This window comes from Balaenoptera physalus (genome assembly GCF_965194825.1).
Source record: "Balaenoptera physalus genome assembly, chromosome: 16".
In the NCBI taxonomy this organism is placed as follows: Eukaryota; Metazoa; Chordata; class Mammalia; order Artiodactyla; family Balaenopteridae; genus Balaenoptera; species Balaenoptera physalus.
This window is the reverse complement of record NC_138898.1, coordinates 1,168,191-1,185,363: the sequence shown is the minus strand read 5'-3', so window position 1 is coordinate 1,185,363 and position 17,173 is coordinate 1,168,191. Positions and strand designations below refer to the sequence as shown.

Genomic DNA, 17,173 nt, shown 5'->3' with positions numbered 1-17,173 from the left:
TGGGAGGGTCTGCACAGAGCTGGGAGTGGGTTTGTAAGGCAGGGGGAGTGGGATTCCAGGCACTAGGTCTCCCTTGACTTCCCAGCCAGGCTTCCACTGAGTCTGGTCCAGCAGGAGCCCTCTGGCGCTGTCAGGCAGGCGAGCGCAGGAAGGAGAGGGCGCCGGGCAGGAGGTGCCTTGGAGGTAGGGGTGGGGTGAAGCTGCTTGCCTCACACCCAGCCCCACCCTGCATCTCTGAGGATGTCCTAAGATGACTCTGAGTTGGCTGAAAGGCTGGAACTTTGGAGATTCTCTTGGCCCTTCCTGATAGAATTCACCCTCCCTTTGGAGGGTGCGGCCAAGCCTGATGAGCAGCCCACAGCTGAACCCGACAGGGAAGGGAGGTTTTTAACTGTTTCGGTTTGCCTCGCTGCAGGCTCCCTCCTGGGCTAATTCCCGTCATCTCAAAAGTCCTGAGTTCTCACCTGCAGAAATGAAGCTCATCCTAAAGTAGCATTTCCCAGGGAATTCTAAAGACTCAGACACCTGAGGCGGGGCTGGGATTCTGAGCATTCAGTGAGCTCTGTAGGTGACCTGGATGTTTGAGTGTCCCCTGGGGGGGGGGTGGTCATTGTGTCCTCCTGGCCCCAGGTGCTGCCCTGTACCCTGCTGTCCCCATGTGCTCCCGGGGTGAAGCAGAGCGTGCCAAACTGGCAACCCCTGAGCTGCCAAGGCTTGTGAGAAACGGGAACAGCCAACAGCAGCCTCAGGGCTCCTGTTCATCACGCTTTTGCTCGGGCCTCAGGATCACGGTGGGCCTTCCTTCCTCTCTGCAGGGCCCCCACTTGGCTCTTGGTGGGGGTGTGCCGGGTGAGAGTCCGGTCTTTGCCTGTGCTGGTTCACATGGATGGACCACTCAGTACAGTTAAAGTTTGGGGAGAGGGCCCTGGGGGCGGTGTTCCAGCCTAGCAGGCATGGCCCTAGAGCTCTATTCTGGAGTGGGAACCGGGGCCGTGGTGGGCCCTGTCTGACCCCTGGCACAGGCGTGTTCACCCTCTCTGGGGGTCTTCCTGGGCCTTGGGCAGCCTGGGTCCCTCTCAGGACCCTGCGGAGGAGTATGGGACTCACCCACCCCGCTGACAGGACTAGGACTGCCCCTTCTCCAAAGGAGCCCTTCAACGTGGGACTCTCCCTCTCCACACCCTGGTCGAGGACCAAGGGGAGAAAAGAGCCTCTTTCTTGCTTGCTAAAAGGTGTATGTGTGTAACTCACCAGTCCCAGGATAATTTTAACTCAGAGGCTGGCCAAAAAAATGCCACTGGGTTTCTTTTTTTCCCCTGACTGGCTCGGCAGGGAGGCTCGGGGCAGCGCAGAAGCCCCCGCCCACCCAGGTGGGCCCAGCTGAATGGGGGGCTTGTGTGAGGGCCAGTGGGGCGGGAACTGGCGTCCAGCCCACCACCAGCCCCGCCCGCCGAGCCGAGCTCAGGCCACTGCCACCCCGCCGGCTCCGCTCAGAGCGTGTGTGCAGCCATGGCCGGAGCCCCCGCCCTGGCCCTGCTCCTGCTTGGGCAGCTGCTGGCCGCCACCGTGACCGTGACCGAGGCGCAGGTGAGCGTGGGACCCCGGTGCACTGGGTTCGCCTTGGAAGGCGGCCGGGGTGGGGGTCCGTGGCTCTGAGGTCGGCGTTGAGCTGCACAGCCAGGGAATAAGCTCCCAGCCTCGCCCCGGGGTCAGCGAGGGAGCCAGGAAGCCCGGGGCCCCTGGGGACGGCGGGCACAGTCTTGTCGCCCCATAGCTTCCTCGCCGTCGCCCGGCTAGCCTCCACGGACGCCGGGACACCTCGGAGATGCGCGCAGGGCTGCCCCTCCTCACCAGGCAGGGTCCGGTGCCAGCGCTGTGTCTCCACCAGAGAGACACAATGTGGCCTTTGTTCCTTGCGGGGCTCAGCTCCGACGCAGCCCCTCCTGCCCAGGCGAGGTGGCAGGGGATACTGCCAAGGCCCGAGGGTCTGAGGAGAGCCGGGGTGCGGGCCCGTGGACGGGCCCTAGCTCTTCTCCAGACTGGCAGGAGGGGATGCTCTGTCAGGCTGACCCCAGGGCCAACCAGGGGGACGCCCCCGGCCAGTGGGAGAGGGTGGGGGTGCAGCTGCCTGATGACATTTCTCCATTTCAGAAAGTGGGACCTCGAGGCCCCCCCGGCCCCCGAGGGCCACCTGGGAAGCCAGGCAAGGACGGCATTGACGTGAGTGTGGGGGTAGGGATGGCCGGGGCGCTTCTGCGGGGTTCTCGCTCCCGCCCCAACCTCCCTGAGCCCCAGGCCTGATGGAGAGAAAACTAACTGCACCTCCCAGGGCTGGGGCAATGAGCCAGCACCCCGGTGGGATGTGAAACGGGACAAAGACGATCCTTGTTCCTTCTTGGGGCGGACCCCCCGGGGATTGCCTCCCCAGGACAGGCGGGGGGGCTCCGTGGTGCTCTTTGGGCTGGAAGTGTGGGCACTGGGTGTGTGTCTCTGGGTCCCCGGAGGGGCCTGCACTCCTCTTTTCTGGGGGTAAAGACTGTCCCCTGGGTGGGTCTCGTTGGCGGCTACTAGAGGCTGGAGCCAGCCTTGGAGGGCGCTGGGGGGCTGGCTCTGCCCCAGAAGTGGCATCCTCCAAGGGCGCCCCAGCCTAAGCGTGGCCTAAGCCGTATGGGAGGCAGATGAGACCCTGCAGCCTGCCCCCAGGACCCGACGGGCTGAGAGCCCCTGACTCAGCCACGTCTGTGAAAGTCAGGGCCCTCCAGGCCTCTCCTCACCAGTACTGCTCCCCGGGTAGAACCTGCCTCCTTCTGAGTCCCCAGGGCCCTGCCTGGCCCTTGATGGTCCTGAGTCTCCCTCCCGCCATCCCACCCACAGGGCCGTCGCTCAGTGTGGCTGTAATGGGCCCTGGACCCAGGTGGCCTCCCCTCCTGGTGGGGCTGGGCACTTGGCGCCCCAGGGCTCCCCAGTTGTTCCCTCTGGGAACGTTTCCACTTAAAACCTGGCCTGAAAGCCCCGGGTAAAAGATTTCAGAGCCAGTGGCCATCAGAGTGGAGAGGGTGCTGGGGTGCCTTCCCGGGCCTCTGTGTGTCTGGAGGCTGCCACCTCCAACCGGGTTTCTGGAGTTTCTCAGGCAGGCGGAGGGGTGGGGCTTCATGACGCCTCCCACCGTTTCTGGGGTGTCCCTGTGCCCTCAAAGTGGGCTCAAGTCCCCAGTCTGTCCAGCTCACCCCTCCCCCCACCACCTGCCTCTGCACCTGGCCCTAGAGGGGAGGCGCCCACAGGAGTGGATGACGGCGTGAGGGGCTCCATCCTGCCTCCTGGGGCCTCCTCTGGGGCCCAGCTCTGCTCCCCTGGGCGGAGCTTCCAGAGGACACTTGGTCACGTGTGGGCATCTCCCTCTCTGCAGGGAGAAGTTGGTCCTCCAGGTCTGCCCGGGCCCTTGGTGAGTGTCCTGGCTGCGGTGTGTGGGGGGGGATGGGGGGGATGGGGGGGAGGCGGCCTCCTTCTAGTCTGGAGGGGACAGGTGGGCCTAGAGCAGGGGGGTCATTGACACCCTTTCCCACCATGCTGGGCCCTGGGTTGCCAAAGGGCGGCCTTGGAGCAGGGGCAGAGCGGGAAGAGGTGGGAGGGGAGTGGGTGGGACTCAGTGAGTCTCCGGGCAGGGTCTGGCTTTGAAGCTTGCTTGGGCAAGTGCCCCGGCAGGTCAGGGAAGAGGTCCATACAGACCTGCACATCCAGCCTGTCAGAGGTCCCACAAGTGAGCCGGCCTGGAGCTCTTCAGGCCCTGGAATTGAGGGTTCTGGGCTCACAGAGGGGCCCACAGAGGGGCCCACAAAGGGGCCCACTGGCCCTTAGCTGGGGAGGCCAAAGCGTCTGGGTGAGTGTCCTGCAGATGTGACCGAAGAAGGGTAGAGGGGCAGCTGGAGGGGGAAGCCCTCCTGGGGCCAGCAAGGGGTGGGCAGGGCAGCAGGGAGGGCTGGGGCTCTGGTGGAGAGGGGCCCATCTAGGGCTGCTAGGTTGTGCCCCGCTGGAGGACACTTTTCTTCTTGGTGAAGGCCAAGGCTCTGGCTGGAGCTTCCCTCGCGCCTCTGCCCTTTCTCCCCACAGGGACCGAAAGGGGCCCCGGGGAAGCCAGGGAAACCAGGAGAGGCCGGGCTGCCGGGACTGCCTGGTGTGGATGTGAGTGTGCCGGCCCCTCCTTCTCCTCCCACGAGCCCCCCACTCCCTTCCCAGCCTGGAGGGGTTCCATCCCAGCGCCCAGGAGTCAGATTTAATTGCTGTTTTCCTACTGGGCCAGCTCAAGCAGGAAAGCCAGGCCCAAGAGTGTCTCCGGATGTCCCCCGGCAGGGTCCCTTGGCCTTCATCCCATACCCGTTAGCGTCTGGCCCTGTCTGCCAGACGACAGCGCCAGCGCACAGGAGAGGTGAAAGTCCCGCCAGCTCTGGCTTCTCTGGGAACAAAGGCCCATTATCCAGACCCCTCCGAGCCCCAGGGTGCCTGCGTCAGCGGCTCGTCAGGAGCTTAAGGCCTGGCCCCAGGACCAGGGGCTTTGCAAGCACAGGAGGGGATGTCAGAGGGGAACTCTCCTGCCCGCTGGGCTTGCCCACCCCAGCAGGTGCTCCAGCCGCGGGCTTCCCACCAGGTGGGCGGTGGGTGGGGCCAGAGGGGAAGGTGCCTGACCCGAGGGTCTTTCTGATCTCTCTTGACTGGCTTTAGTTAGGGCGGGGCCCATGCCTGCTTCTTCCCCCTGAGAGGGCACGTCCTTCCCACGTGACCCCTCCAGCCCTCCTTCCACCTCCTTCCCCAGGGTCTGACCGGGCAGGATGGACCCCCTGGACCCAAGGGCGCCCCCGGAGAACGGGTAAGGCAGGCACCGCGTCCAGTGGCTTCAGCTCAGGGGCGAGGTCCCAGCCAGGGGCAGCCAGACTGAGCACCACCTGTCCACAGGCACAGGGTGTGGGTTCTGAGGGCAGCTGCTGTGACTGCACTGGCTGGGCCCCGCGCCTGCCGTGGGGTGGAAGGGGGGCCGGAGGGCATGAGGACACAGGGTGATGAGTGCCCCCCTGCCCCCTCTGGTCAGAGCTGTCCCAGCCCTCAGACCGTGCTGGGGGGGCTGGTATGGTTGGGGCGTGACCGGCCCCACATGCCCTCCTCCTCCTCTGGTGAGCCGCTGCCCCTCTCTCTGCGCCCACCCTAGGGGCCCACGGTCACCCAGCCTGTCCCCCGAGTCTGACCATTGTTCACTAAAACCCCCTTTCTGACCAACCAACTCCTCTCATGGCTCCAGGTGCAAAGCTGAGACCAACACTCCCTCTCTGTCCCCGCTTCGAGAAGTGACTGTCCCCCAGTCCTGGGGTGCAGAGGGCAGGGGGGCTGTGACGGGGGTGGGGAGGGAACCAGGACGCAGCCCTGCCTTTGGGAACTGGGCTGTAGGAGTGTTCTGAGTGGGAAACAAGGAAGAGAGTCGCTGCCTGCAGCCGGCAGGTCCTTTGACGTTTCCAAGGACGTTGGGGGAGTGGGGGAAAGGGGGGGAAGGGAGGAGGGGGACTAGCTCCAGGCTTTCTGCAGGGAGCCTGGCGCACAGGAGGGGAGGGGCCTCCCAAAAAAGGACCTCATCCTTGGGATGCAAGGCAGCAGGAGGCCCAGGAGGGTGCTGGGTGGACAGGCAGGCCAGCTGCTGGAGGTTTGGGGCGCCCTACTGTGGACAAAGGAGGCTGGAGGGCTTCCTGGAGGAGCCGGGCATCAAGCTATTCCATGTGGCTCAGGTCACACCTGGCATGTGCCTTCCTGGTGGCCTGTCCTGCCTGCAGTAGTGCTGCCAGGAAGGGACCTTTCATGGCTTTTCCTCAGCAGGACTGTTGGTAAAGGACCAGTCCCAGGCCCCTGGGACATCAGAGGTCCCCCCACCCACTGTCGGTCTCCTATAAAACAAGAAAACCCTCCTCAGGGGAGATGGACTTGGGAGGGAAGGGAACAGGTTTGCAAACAGAGGCAACGGTGCCTGGGCCCAGCCCACCCCTGACGCCCCCTTTCCTTCTGCAGGGAAGTCTGGGACCCCCAGGGCCACCTGGGCTGGGGGTGAGTACTGTCTTCTCCTCCTGGTGGGAGTTTGAAGGGCCCCAAAATGCCACGTCTGCTGCCCCTCTGCAGCTTCTCCTGGGGGCTGGTCCCTGGGCTGGGGTCCTAGGTGCTATCTGGGCTGTGCCCTCTCATCCCCAGCAACTCACCTGACCAGCTCAGGGGGATGGGGTGGGTGGTGGGCAATCTCCTCCCGTCCCCAGCAAGTTCTGACCCCATGCTTGGCATTGCAGGGCAAAGGCCTCCCTGGATCCCCCGTGAGTACCGATAACCCTCGTGCCCCACCCCCACCCCCCGAGCATGCCTGCCACACCCCGAGCCAACATGGCCACCAGGTCCCAAACCAGGGCTAGGGGCGGCGGGGGGGGCTTCTGGGCAGGGGGAACAGCGAGCTGACCCCTCACCCAGAGTCCCCATGCTTTAAGAGAGGGCAGGCTGGCCCTGTGTAGGGATATGGGAGCCCGGTCTGGACTCCCCTGGGGATCCTCAGAGCTCCTTGGGTGCAGACCCCCGTCTCTGACTTCTTACCTCCCCCAGGGAGAGGCAGGGGTGAGTGGCGTCCCAGGTGGAATCGGCCTCCGGGGCCCCCCGGTGAGTGGCTGCCAGGACTCCCCAAATGCAACCATGGGGGGGCCTCCCCGCTTTCCTTCCCTTTTCCCTCCCCCTTCACCGCCTCCCTGTGCCCCTCCTCTCCCTCCCCCTCGCCCTCTCTCTTGGTGGGCCTTCGTGGCTGACGTCCAGGACAGGGCAGAGCAGACCTCAGGACGCACAAGGCTGGGGCGGGGCAGGTGGGCAGCTCCGGGAGCGGCCCCCTAGGGGCATCTTCCGAGTGGGAGGCTCCTCTCTGGAAGTCGCTGGTCCCCTCACCTCAGGTGGGGGCTGGTCCTGCTCCGTCTAAGCCATAATCCCCCCACAGGGACCCTCTGGACTTCCAGGCCTCCCTGGCCCCCCAGGACCTCCCGGCCCCGCTGTGAGTACTGGGCGGGGTTCTAGAGCCTCTCAGGAGGAGCCCCAGGCATGATGACTGCTTGGTGGGCTTGCCTCCCCTGTCCCCGGGGTGCCCCTCCTCAGGCCCCCCGTGCCCCCCGCCCCAGCACCCATGTCCACGTGGAGAGTCCTGGCCACACCCCAGACATGGGCCAAGTCCAGGCTGGAGCAGTGTGCGTCAGCTGACCCAGGGCTAGTGAGGCTCAGGCCTGGTGGCCACCCCGCCCCAAGGGCAGGTGGTTTCTGTCATTGTCACATGCCCTGCGGGGGGGGGGACCAGCAGTACCTGGCACTGGCCACGGGGGGACGAAGGGCCCCTGAGTCCCCTGGAGGTCTTGAGTGGGCGGGGGGAGGGAAGGGGGGGGCCATGTCAAAGCTGGCGTCTCTCTGTTCCAGGGTCGCCCAGGGGTCCTTCCCGAAGGCGCTACTGACCTTCAGGTGGGCACGTGCAGCCTTTGTGAAGCCCTTTGTCGGGGTGCCTGTCTTGGTGGGAGGGGCCCGTCTGGAGAGCACAGGAAGGCAGGGACGGGGGCCCCTAGGGACGGGTTCAGTGCCGGCGGCACCAGCTCTGGGTACGGCCCCCCCTGAGCTGCCCCTCCCCGCCCTCACCGGTCTAGCCCTGGCATGCGCAGCAGCACGAATTGAAGTTAATTTAAGCAAAATCACGTGTGGACCCATCCCGCTCCTCAGCACCGACAGGCTCCTGGTGCGGTCAACTGCGAGCTTGGCTGCCCTGGGGGCTCAGACAGAAGGTTTCCCCATCACAGAAGCTTCCAGACCAGAGTCTGGGACCCACTTTTGGTTGTTGAGCTTTGTCTCTCTTGTCAGAAGAAAAACAGTGGCTTTGGAGGCCTGGGGTTCGAGGGCTTCCCTTGCACAGCTGTTCGTGGGCCGGGCCAGCACCCGGCCTCCTCGGAGGAGCGGCTGGAAGTTATTAAAGGGAGAGCCTGGCCCAGCCCGCTTGCCCACTGGGGCCCCTGCTGCCCTTCTCTCCCCCACCCGTGTCCTGAGTGCTTGACGGTCGGTGTTCCTGAGGGAGGGTTTGGGGGTCTTCTGGAAAGAGGAGGACAGCTGGGGGAGGTGGATGTCACCGGCTCTGTGCCAGAGCAGCCGTGGAATGATCCAGACACCCCCATGCCGCCCCTGCGTTCGCCGAGCCCCCAGGCGCGGGGCATCCGGCCTGTGCCCGAGGACCACGTGTCCCTCCCTGAGGCGCCTCTGGCACCGAGGGGACCCCCGAGCAGAGCTGGCTGCAGAGCCGGGCGCGTGATGAAGGCCCCTTTGTGAAGCCAGCAGCCACCAGGCTGAATAGCTGCTTTGAACCTGCACTGGGGCTGAGACATCGGAGCCGGCTATGAGGAGGCGGCCGTGAGGGGCCGGCGGCCGTGGTCTGGCTCTGCAGCCCCTCACCGCGCCCCATGGTGGCCCTGAATGAGGCCCTGTCTGGGCTCCCCAGGAGGCCCCCGTGTGGCCCGAGCTCCCCTTCACCCGCCCCAAATGGCGCATCTCCGGGCCCCTGGGTTCTGACCTCAGCGCTGCCCCTGTTTTACTCAGAGGGGTCTGACCATTCTGTTTCCCAACAGTGCCCAGCCATCTGCCCGCCAGGCCCCCCGGGGCCCCCAGGAATGCCAGGGTTCAAGGTGAGCAGCCACTGAGGGTTGACTCAGACCCCAGCTCACCTTCACACCCCGTAGGAGGCGGCGGGGCCCCCGTGTGGGCGGAGGTCCGGGGGGAGGTGGGCGTCCAGAAAGCCTGCCCTGGTTGCAGGATTGTTGCGGGAAGCAAGGGGGGCTGGCCCCTGCCCTGCTGGGGGACCTTGCTCTGTCCCTGTCCCCCTTCACCCCAGTGACCCGCTGGGGACTGGGGGGGCACTGAGAGAGGGCGTGGGGGAAAGCTGGCCTCAGGCCCCCAACCCCCTTCCCTGGCCCAGCCCTGCTCCTCCCAATCGGGCCTCTGTTTCCCCAGCTGGGCTGGTGGGCCAGGCAGGCCTTAATTGGCTCAGCGCTGCTTGTGGGGTCTGCTACCGTCCACCCGCCGCTGTCTTTCAGGGACCCACCGGCCACAAAGGGGAGCAAGGAGAAGTCGGCAAGGATGGCGAGAAGGTGAAGGCGGCTGGCGGCTGGCGGCTGGGTGGCGGCCCGGGGGTGGCGGGGAGGCACAGGCGCTTGGGGGCACGGGGGCTGGGACTGCGGCAGGGCTGGGGGCGCCTGGCTCTTAGAGCCGGGTGATTTGGGCAGGGTCTCTGGACAGAGCCCCCAACACCTGGCCTCACACGGAAGCTCCCTGAGCTTGGGCAGGCCCGCTGCGGGCTGGAGAAGGTGGGCCTCAGCCCAAAGTGGCCCCCCGTAGTCCCTGCCACCCTCCCCCCTGGCCACTGCCCTGGAGGGCATCTGCATCCTCCTGCACAGGCTGCGGGCGAGGCTGGGTGCCCTCCAGCGCGGTGCGAGCAGCCAGCCTGCCGCGTGAGCCGCAGAGGTGCTGGCCGCCGCCAGGAGGAGGTGTCCGGGGAGGACACGGTGCCACCTCTCTGGGCCTTGGGAGCTCAGCTGTGAAGTGGGGCGACGCCCCGCACGGCAAGGGCTCTGGTGGCGGGGTGGGGCAGTGGCCTCGGAGAGGTGCGGGGAGAGCTCAGGGCTGACGCCACCCACCTCTCCTGCAGGGTGACCCCGGCCCCCCTGGGCCCCCTGGCATCCCAGGCACCGTGGGGCTGCAGGTGAGTAAGGAGAGGTGTTGGACAGGTGAGGATGTGGGGTGGGGACACTCCACCAACTCCCAGGACGGGAACCGGGTGCGGGTCCTGAGGCAGGGTTTTGGGGAATATACCAGAGCCCTTCAGCGGCTCCTGGGAGGTGTGGAATATACCAGAGCCCTTCAGCGGCTCCTGGGAGGTGTGGAATATACCAGAGCCCTTCAGCGGCTCCTGGGAGGTGTGGAATATACCAGAGCCCTTCAGCGGCTCCTGGGAGGTGTGGAATATACCAGAGCCCTTCAGCGGCTCCTGGGAGGTGTGGAATATACCAGAGCCCTTCAGCGGCTCCTGGGAGGTGTGGAATATACCAGAGCCCTTCAGCGGTTCCTGGGAGGTGTGCGGTCGGGGGGGCTGCCGGCCCAGGCCCTGTAGCTCCAGCTCTCTCCCTGCAGGGTGCACGGGGCCTACGAGGATTTCCAGGGCCACTCGGACCCCCCGGGGACCGGGTAAGTCCACTAGCCCCCCGCCGCCTGGCCCTTGAGGGGGGCTGGGGGGCCACCTCCAGACGTTAGATGGGCCCCTTGAGCACGGGTCCTCACCAGTGGCCACAGGTGGCCTGTGTGACTGCGGCCCTCTGGGCCTCCACTCACTGGATGGTTCCCAAAACCGGGGCCTGTGAAGGCTTTTGTGGCTTAGGGCCAAAGGGAATGGGAGAGGCAAGCAGGGGACAGCAGGGGAGGCCTTGGCAAGTGGGGGAGGGGGAGGGGCTTGGGGACCACTGGGGGGCTGACGGGGGAGGGGCCTGCTGGGGGGCTTGGGCGGGGGGCTCCCGGCGGGCCCCTCCAGATGGAGCCGGGCGCTCTGGGGGATGCTGCCCAGGCCTCAGAGGGGAGGCTCAGGTGCCCCTTCTCCTCCACAGGGTCCCATCGGGTTCCGAGGGCCCCCCGGGATCCCAGGAGCCCCTGGGAAAGTGGTACGTGTGTCTGGGGGTGGGGGTGGTCCCGTGCAGGCCCAGGCTCTCTTCTCTTCTCTCTTGCTCACTCAGACGCCTCCCCCAGCCCCACTGGGCTGCCCATCCCGTGGGCACACCTGGGGGGAATCACATGTGGCACACCTGGGCAGGTACCAGTGGACACACCTGGGGGGAGGGGGCGAGTCCAGAGTCAGCCTGTCCTTCGTGGGAGATTTGCGTTCTCTCTCTTTCCAGACATGAAGTGAGGTGTGGTGAGTGTCCCTCGGGCCTCTGTGACCCTCAGCATTGTCTTCCTGCTCTCCCACCTTCTTGAGTTAACTCTCTCCCTGTGCCCCCTTGTCATTGCAGGGTGACAGAGGCGAGAGGGGCCCAGAGGGGTTGCGCGGCCCCAAGGGCGATCTCGTAAGTGAGAGAACCTGTGTTCTCTGGGTCCTTCCTTGGGAGAACCTGATCCACGGGCCGGGGTGGGGGGGATGGACGGTAAGTCCAGGGAGGCGAGGGGCAGCTGCCCTCTCCTGCGGGTAGTGGGGAGCCCCTGGACAGTGCCAAGCTGGGCCTGGGGGTCCCAGCCCTCCCCCTGCCCAGGCGGCTCCCCCAGGAGTCCCCTGGCCTTGTTGCCCCCGTGGCTCCTTGAAGCTACTGTCACCTCACCAACTCCTCTCCAGAGCAGCAGGGCAGGGTCCGGAGGACCACACTTCTGAGTGCGAATCCTGGCCACTAACATCCGTCAAGAGGCCCTGGGCAGTGGGGCCCGACCTTGGGCCAAGGATGCCCAGCTGTGAGATGCAGTAACACAGAAAACGACTCTCGGGTTAAGCAGAACATAAGTGAAGCCGAGAGATAATTAAGCATCTCGCGAAATGAAGTGACCGTCTCCGAACCAATCCCGTCTTCCCCCGGCCTGAGCCCAGCGGCCAGAGGCCCAGAAGGCGGCCGTGTGATGCCGCAGCATCCACAGGATCCCAAGATAGCGCCCGGGGTGACGGGCCTTTTCCCCTGGGGGTCGGGCCTGGCCTACACAGCTGTCCCCTGGCCCAAGCTCAATACCCGGAGTCTAGAAAGTGGTGTGCACGGCACGTCTAAGGCTCCCGGGCCTACCTCCCCCGCCCCCCTCCCCTGGACCTAGTGAGGTATGTGGGAGGAGCAGTCCCCGCGGGCCTGACTGCGGTCCCTTGCGTGTCTTTCAGGGCAGGCCTGGTCCTAAAGGCATCCCTGGCATGTCCGGGCTGGTTGGAGAGCCGGTGAGTGCCCGTGGATGCCAGCCTAGGGGCGGAGGGGGCTCTGCCGGCCCCTTGCTCCCTGCCCTTTGCACCTGCTTCCCCGGAGAGTCATTCTCCTCCCACGGCCCTGGGCTATACTTGGGCCAGCTGCCCGGGCCACTGGCCCCCCCTTGTTTCACTCTACTGTCGCCTTCTGGAAATGCCTAATTGTAGGTGAAGGGCCCGCACACTTGCGTTTGGCCGGAGGCCACAGAATCTTTTGCCGTCTAGACCACACAGAGGTAGAGGGTCTCGGGCTGAGCTCATGTGCATTCCAGGGGCACGTGAGGGCGGGTGGGGGAAAGGGTGGCACAGGTGGGGGGCATTCTGAGGGTCCTGAGCACTGGCCCTCCACACCTGTGCCCCCTCATCCCTGCTATGTGCCCGTGCTCAGCCCAGACCCCCACTTCCTCCTGGCTCCCTCCCCATCCTGGCCCTAGAGGATGGGCCCCTGGGAGGCCCCCTGGGGTAGCACAGCCCGGGGCCGTGGGAGGCTGAAGGAGGGGAGGGAGGGACTCCAGCTGCTCTCCTGCCACCTTCCCAGCACATGGCTGTGTCTGAGATTCCAAAATTAGTCAAGCCTGTGGGATTCAGCAGGCCTGAGCCCAAATCCTGGCTCCCAAGCCTCAGTTTCCCCGTCCGTAAAGTGGGCACAGCAGAACTTCCCTGGGGCGCGTGAAGAGTCTGGGTGGATGAGGGACGCGGGGGGGGCAGCGTGTGGTCTGGGTGCATCCTCACCGCCCTCATCTGCACGATCGGAGGGCAGCACAGGTTACTACCTGCCCCCTGAGCCCAGGAGGGCAGACCTAGTGCAGGCGGCTGGGGAAGGGAGGGGCCTGGTGGGCGTGGTCTGGAGGGTGACCAGGCTGATTGCCCACTGGGCCTCACACCATCCGCTGTCCCCAGGGCATGCCGGGCAAGGATGGCCGGGACGGTGTGCTGGGACTCGATGGCGAGAAGGTTGGTACTGGCTAGCGGTCTGCAGGGGAGGAGGGGTCTGCAGGGACTTCAGCCTCCAGGGCCTCAGCACCCCATGTCCCCCCAAACTCCCACAGGGAGAAGCTGGTCGCAACGGTGCCCCAGGAGAGAAGGGTCCCAATGGGCTGCCGGTGAGTGCACGGGGCTCCTGCCGTGGCCCCAGGGCCAATGCCAGTGGTCATCTCCCGTGGGTTCCTGAGTGGGGGCGCCTGCAGGGGGCTGTGCATCAAGGCCGGGGAGGCTGCAGGAGCCCCTCACCCTCAGGGGGTGCTCTGCCTCTGGCCTTGTGTGCTGACCTCTGACCTCTGACCTGCAGGGTCTCCCTGGACGAGTAGGGTCCAAGGGTGAGAAAGGAGAACTGGTATGTGGCTTCTTTCTTCTGGGGAGGGGAGGGAGGGGGAGGGGAGGGGAGGGGAGGGGGAAGGAAGTGGGGAAGGGGGGAAACGGGGAAGGGGGTAGGCCGCAGCCTGGATCCTGGGCAGAGGGATGTGGGCAGAGCTCACGCAGGGCTCACCCTTCCCCTGCAGGGCAGAGCTGGAGAGCTGGGCGAGGCTGGCCCCTCAGGAGAGCCCGGTGTCCCCGTGAGTATCTGCAGCCCTCACCCCCAACCCAAGTGTGTGCGGACCCCGCTAACACCCTCTGTCCCCCTCCCCGAGTGTAGGGAGACGCTGGTGTGTCCGGGGAGCGTGGCGAGGCTGGCCACAGGGGCTCAGCGGTGAGTCGGGGGGATGGAGTCTGGGGTGGGGGTGGGCATGGGGCCACAGCCGAGTGGTCCCCTTTTCTGTGTGGGCTGCGGTGGCGTTTTGGATGCATGAATGGGCTGAGCCTGTGAAAGCTGGGACATGGTGGTGGCCAGGCTCGAGCTGTCCTGTCCCTGAGACCTCTGTGCTGAGGGAGCAAAGTGCCAGCACCCCGCCTTGGGCCTGGGAGGTGTGGTGGAAGCAGCGCCCCAGCCCCACCACAGACCAAGATAATGAAGACACCGGCATCGGGGCCCCGCGCCAAGTCCGGCTGACGCACGGGGCCCGAGGGCATGCCTCACCTCTGCGACCCCCAGCTGCCCCCCAGGATCCCTCCCACCTCTTTCCCCAGCAACTGGGCCAGGTGGCTGGGGACCAGCTCCCGCGTCTGCCCAGCCCCCGTGGGGGAGGCGGAGCTGCACTCACACTGTCTGTCTGTCTTTCAGGGGGCTCTGGGCCCGCAAGGCCCCCCCGGAGCCCCTGGTGTCCGCGGTTACCAGGTGGGTGAGGTTTGCGCCCAGGGAGCCCAGGTGGGCCGGCCGGGCTGGGGAGGGGTCTCCACTGGGCTCCCTGTGGTGCTGACGCGCTGGGTCCTTGTCTGTAGGGCCGGAAGGGCAGCATGGGAGACCCCGGCCTGCCCGGCCCCCAAGGCCTCCGAGGCGGCGTGGGCGACCGGGTAAGTGGCACCCCACCCACAGTCCCACGGGACACACAGAGGCGCCACGTCAGAGGCCCCCAGAGGCACCTCACACCGTAGGTGCGCAGTAGTCGGACACTGTGGGTGTCCCTATTGTCCCATGATATTTGGGACACAGAGGGCCCCAGTCTGGGTGACCGGAGGTTGTGGGCTGTGTCCGGGCTCCGGCCTGGCCGTGCTACACCAGGTCCCAGGGGAACCTCAGGTGCCTTCCTTGGCCGTCCGCCCGCCCGCCGGCTGGCAGTGACAGAACCCAGGAGCTGCCATCGCTGGTGCCCCTTCATCCCGGGCCTGGTGGGCCACAGAAACCACAGCCTGGGGCTGGGACAGTGGGCCCTTCCTCAGCCTTCAGGCCAGAAATGCCAGGGGTCAGGGACATGCCAAGGGCACCAGGGCCTCCAAGAGGTAGAGAGAGAGGCCCTGGCACTGCGCCCGTCCCCGTGGGGGCCAGGGGCCGGTTACTGTATCGCCCCCCGGTCACCCTCGCCTGCACTTTGAGGTCACAGGGAAGTTTCACTCTCTGGACCCTTTGGGCGGGTTCTTCCTCATGCTGCTATCTGAGCAAATGGACAGTTTTTAACATTTTCGGGGTGATTCTGGCAGTTCCCAGAGATGCCCCTAATCCCGCAGTCCCCTGGGAAGATGATCAATACGAGCTTTGGGCCCTGACTTGGCAGCTCGCGTCGGGAAGTTACCCTGGGATCGTGTGAGTGAAAATGCCGCACGATCCAAACTTTTTCCGGTGATGCCGAGCCCAGAGGCCTTGCCGTCCGGCAGCAGGGCCCGTGGAACAATCGCGCACCCCATGTGGGGCGAGGCTATGAGCCCCTAAAAAGATGAGGGCTCTACAGGAGGATCCCAGCACACTTAGGGGCCAGGATGCCGAACGTCCGGGAAGGAGGCTGTTTCCACAGCAGCCCGGGTGCCCCCCGCTCGTCCTGGCTCCACAGCGGGTGCGGGTCGCCCAGGGATCCCTGTGGTTTCTTTAACACTCAGCCTTTCTCTGCCCAGGGCCCGGGAGGAGCTGCAGGCCCAAAGGGCGACCAGGTGAGCGACCGGTGGTCAGGTCAGCTGTGGGCTGCCCGCTGCCTTCAGGGCTGGGGGGCGTCCTTCTCATCTCTCTCATCTCCCTCCCTCTCCCGCCGCCCCCCCCCACCAAGGCTGACAACTCTGGGCACCCAGCCGGACCCGGGGCCAGTTGGCTCCTGGGTGCAACGGGGGCCGCCTGTGGCCTGGGCGGCTCCTCTGGGACCCTCAGAGTGGGGCGTGTTCCCTGCTGGCCATCTGGGTTCCAGGAGCAGATTAGAAAAGTGTTTGTTCTCCAGGCAGCACCTTCTCTCTGGAGGGCCCAGGGGCAAGGGGGGGCCGCAGCTCTGGAGGATCTAGAAGAGTCTAAACCCACCTGAGGCTCTGCTTACTGTCTGCTTGGCGCCTCGGCCTGGCCCTGGGTCTCGGGCACCGGCTCCCGCCAAGGTTGGAGGATGGCGGTGTAGACAGTTCTGCAACTTCGAGCTGTGTCGTTTCAGGGCATCGCGGGCGCCGATGGCCTTCCTGGGGATAAAGGAGAACTGGTGAGTATGACTAAGTCGGCCTCACTTTTGACAACAGAACTCTCCACGTTCGGGGTCGGGGGTTGGGGAAGGGCAGCATCTGCAGGTCCAGGCTGGGGTGGGCCGAGCTGAGGACCGAGGCGCAGCTGAGGTCCTGGCTGCTGACCGGCCCCTAAGGCAGAAGGCGGCCCCAGGCCCAGCTGTGGGGTTTTCTACCCCCTCCTGTGCTCCATCTGCGGCTCCAGCATGAATTAGCCAGAGTTGAGATTGAACTACAGAAAACTGCTTCCACAGAGGTAAAACTCAGGTTGAGTTTAGAATAAAACCCTGATGGAGTTCATCGACAGAGTCACACCTCGGGCGGTGACTGAAACGGAACAGTCAGGGGGTTTGGGGATAAAGATCTCCGTGGCTCCCACGTGGTGAGGGTCTCCAGTTGTGTGACCGAGCCCTTCTCTGAGTCTGGAGAAGATGGAAACGGCTCAGCCCCAGGGACCCTCGTCTCCAGCACAACCTTGTAGCCCAGAGCCAACTTTTCCCAGCTTGAGCCGAGGTGATCTCAGTTGTGTGCGCGAGTGTTGTTCATCTTGGTGAGTTCCTAGATGACCTTGACACACGGGACCCTGGGAACAGCCCCCCGACCTGGTCCACCCCTACCTGCGAGGCGGGCAGTGCCCCTCACACTGTGCTCTCAGCGACTTACCACTCAGGCTGTCTGAGCTGCAAAGCCTGGCCCCTCCACCTCCCTCCGGCTTCAAGGGGGGGCACCAGCTGCGGCCTGAGCGGAGGGCGGTGGCATGGATGGATAAGCGGTCCCGGGCCGTCTGCCGTCTGGCTGGGGCCCAATCCCCGTCCACGCCCTGCCAGGCAGCTTCCTGAAGTCACAGCTGGAGAAGGGGGAGCCTTAGGCCCAGAGACCCTCAGCTCCGCCAAATGTGTAACAATAAAGACGCAAGAGGGAGGGGATATGGGGATATATGTATATATATAACTGATTCACTTTGTTATAAAGCAGAAACTAACACACCATTGTAAAGCAATTATACTCCAATAAAGATGTTAAAAAAAAATAAAAAATGAAGAATGGGAACAAAGTAAACATGGATGAGAAAAAGTACTATGCAGCTAATAACACTCTTTAGGGAAAACAAGTTTAAAAACATCAGTAGCTATAATACAATCTCAGCAATATAAAAAGAAACCTAGAATAAAAAGGAGTAAC

The 17,173-nt window shown here is 65.0% G+C and overlaps 1 protein-coding gene across 1 annotated transcript in view; it reads left to right on the top strand.

Annotated features, from left to right (window-relative positions):
* The first annotated feature begins 1,446 nt into the window (after positions 1-1,446).
* Positions 1,447-17,173, top strand: part of COL9A3 (collagen type IX alpha 3 chain) — a 21,080-nt gene continuing 5,353 nt past the window's right edge. Inside the window, exons 1-26 of the mRNA XM_082430662.1 lie at positions 1,447-1,587; positions 2,152-2,220; positions 3,407-3,442; positions 4,108-4,179; positions 4,808-4,861; positions 6,043-6,078; positions 6,312-6,335; positions 6,616-6,669; positions 6,995-7,048; positions 7,462-7,503; positions 8,649-8,705; positions 9,114-9,167; positions 9,725-9,778; positions 10,207-10,260; positions 10,674-10,727; positions 11,076-11,129; positions 11,915-11,968; positions 12,893-12,946; positions 13,042-13,095; positions 13,281-13,325; positions 13,492-13,545; positions 13,626-13,679; positions 14,151-14,204; positions 14,309-14,380; positions 15,413-15,448; positions 15,928-15,972. Of these exons, the coding sequence (XP_082286788.1) occupies positions 1,510-1,587; positions 2,152-2,220; positions 3,407-3,442; positions 4,108-4,179; positions 4,808-4,861; positions 6,043-6,078; positions 6,312-6,335; positions 6,616-6,669; positions 6,995-7,048; positions 7,462-7,503; positions 8,649-8,705; positions 9,114-9,167; positions 9,725-9,778; positions 10,207-10,260; positions 10,674-10,727; positions 11,076-11,129; positions 11,915-11,968; positions 12,893-12,946; positions 13,042-13,095; positions 13,281-13,325; positions 13,492-13,545; positions 13,626-13,679; positions 14,151-14,204; positions 14,309-14,380; positions 15,413-15,448; positions 15,928-15,972 (1,368 nt within the window). The 5' untranslated portion in view covers positions 1,447-1,509. The remainder of the gene's footprint in view (positions 1,588-2,151; positions 2,221-3,406; positions 3,443-4,107; positions 4,180-4,807; positions 4,862-6,042; positions 6,079-6,311; positions 6,336-6,615; positions 6,670-6,994; positions 7,049-7,461; positions 7,504-8,648; positions 8,706-9,113; positions 9,168-9,724; positions 9,779-10,206; positions 10,261-10,673; positions 10,728-11,075; positions 11,130-11,914; positions 11,969-12,892; positions 12,947-13,041; positions 13,096-13,280; positions 13,326-13,491; positions 13,546-13,625; positions 13,680-14,150; positions 14,205-14,308; positions 14,381-15,412; positions 15,449-15,927; positions 15,973-17,173) is intronic.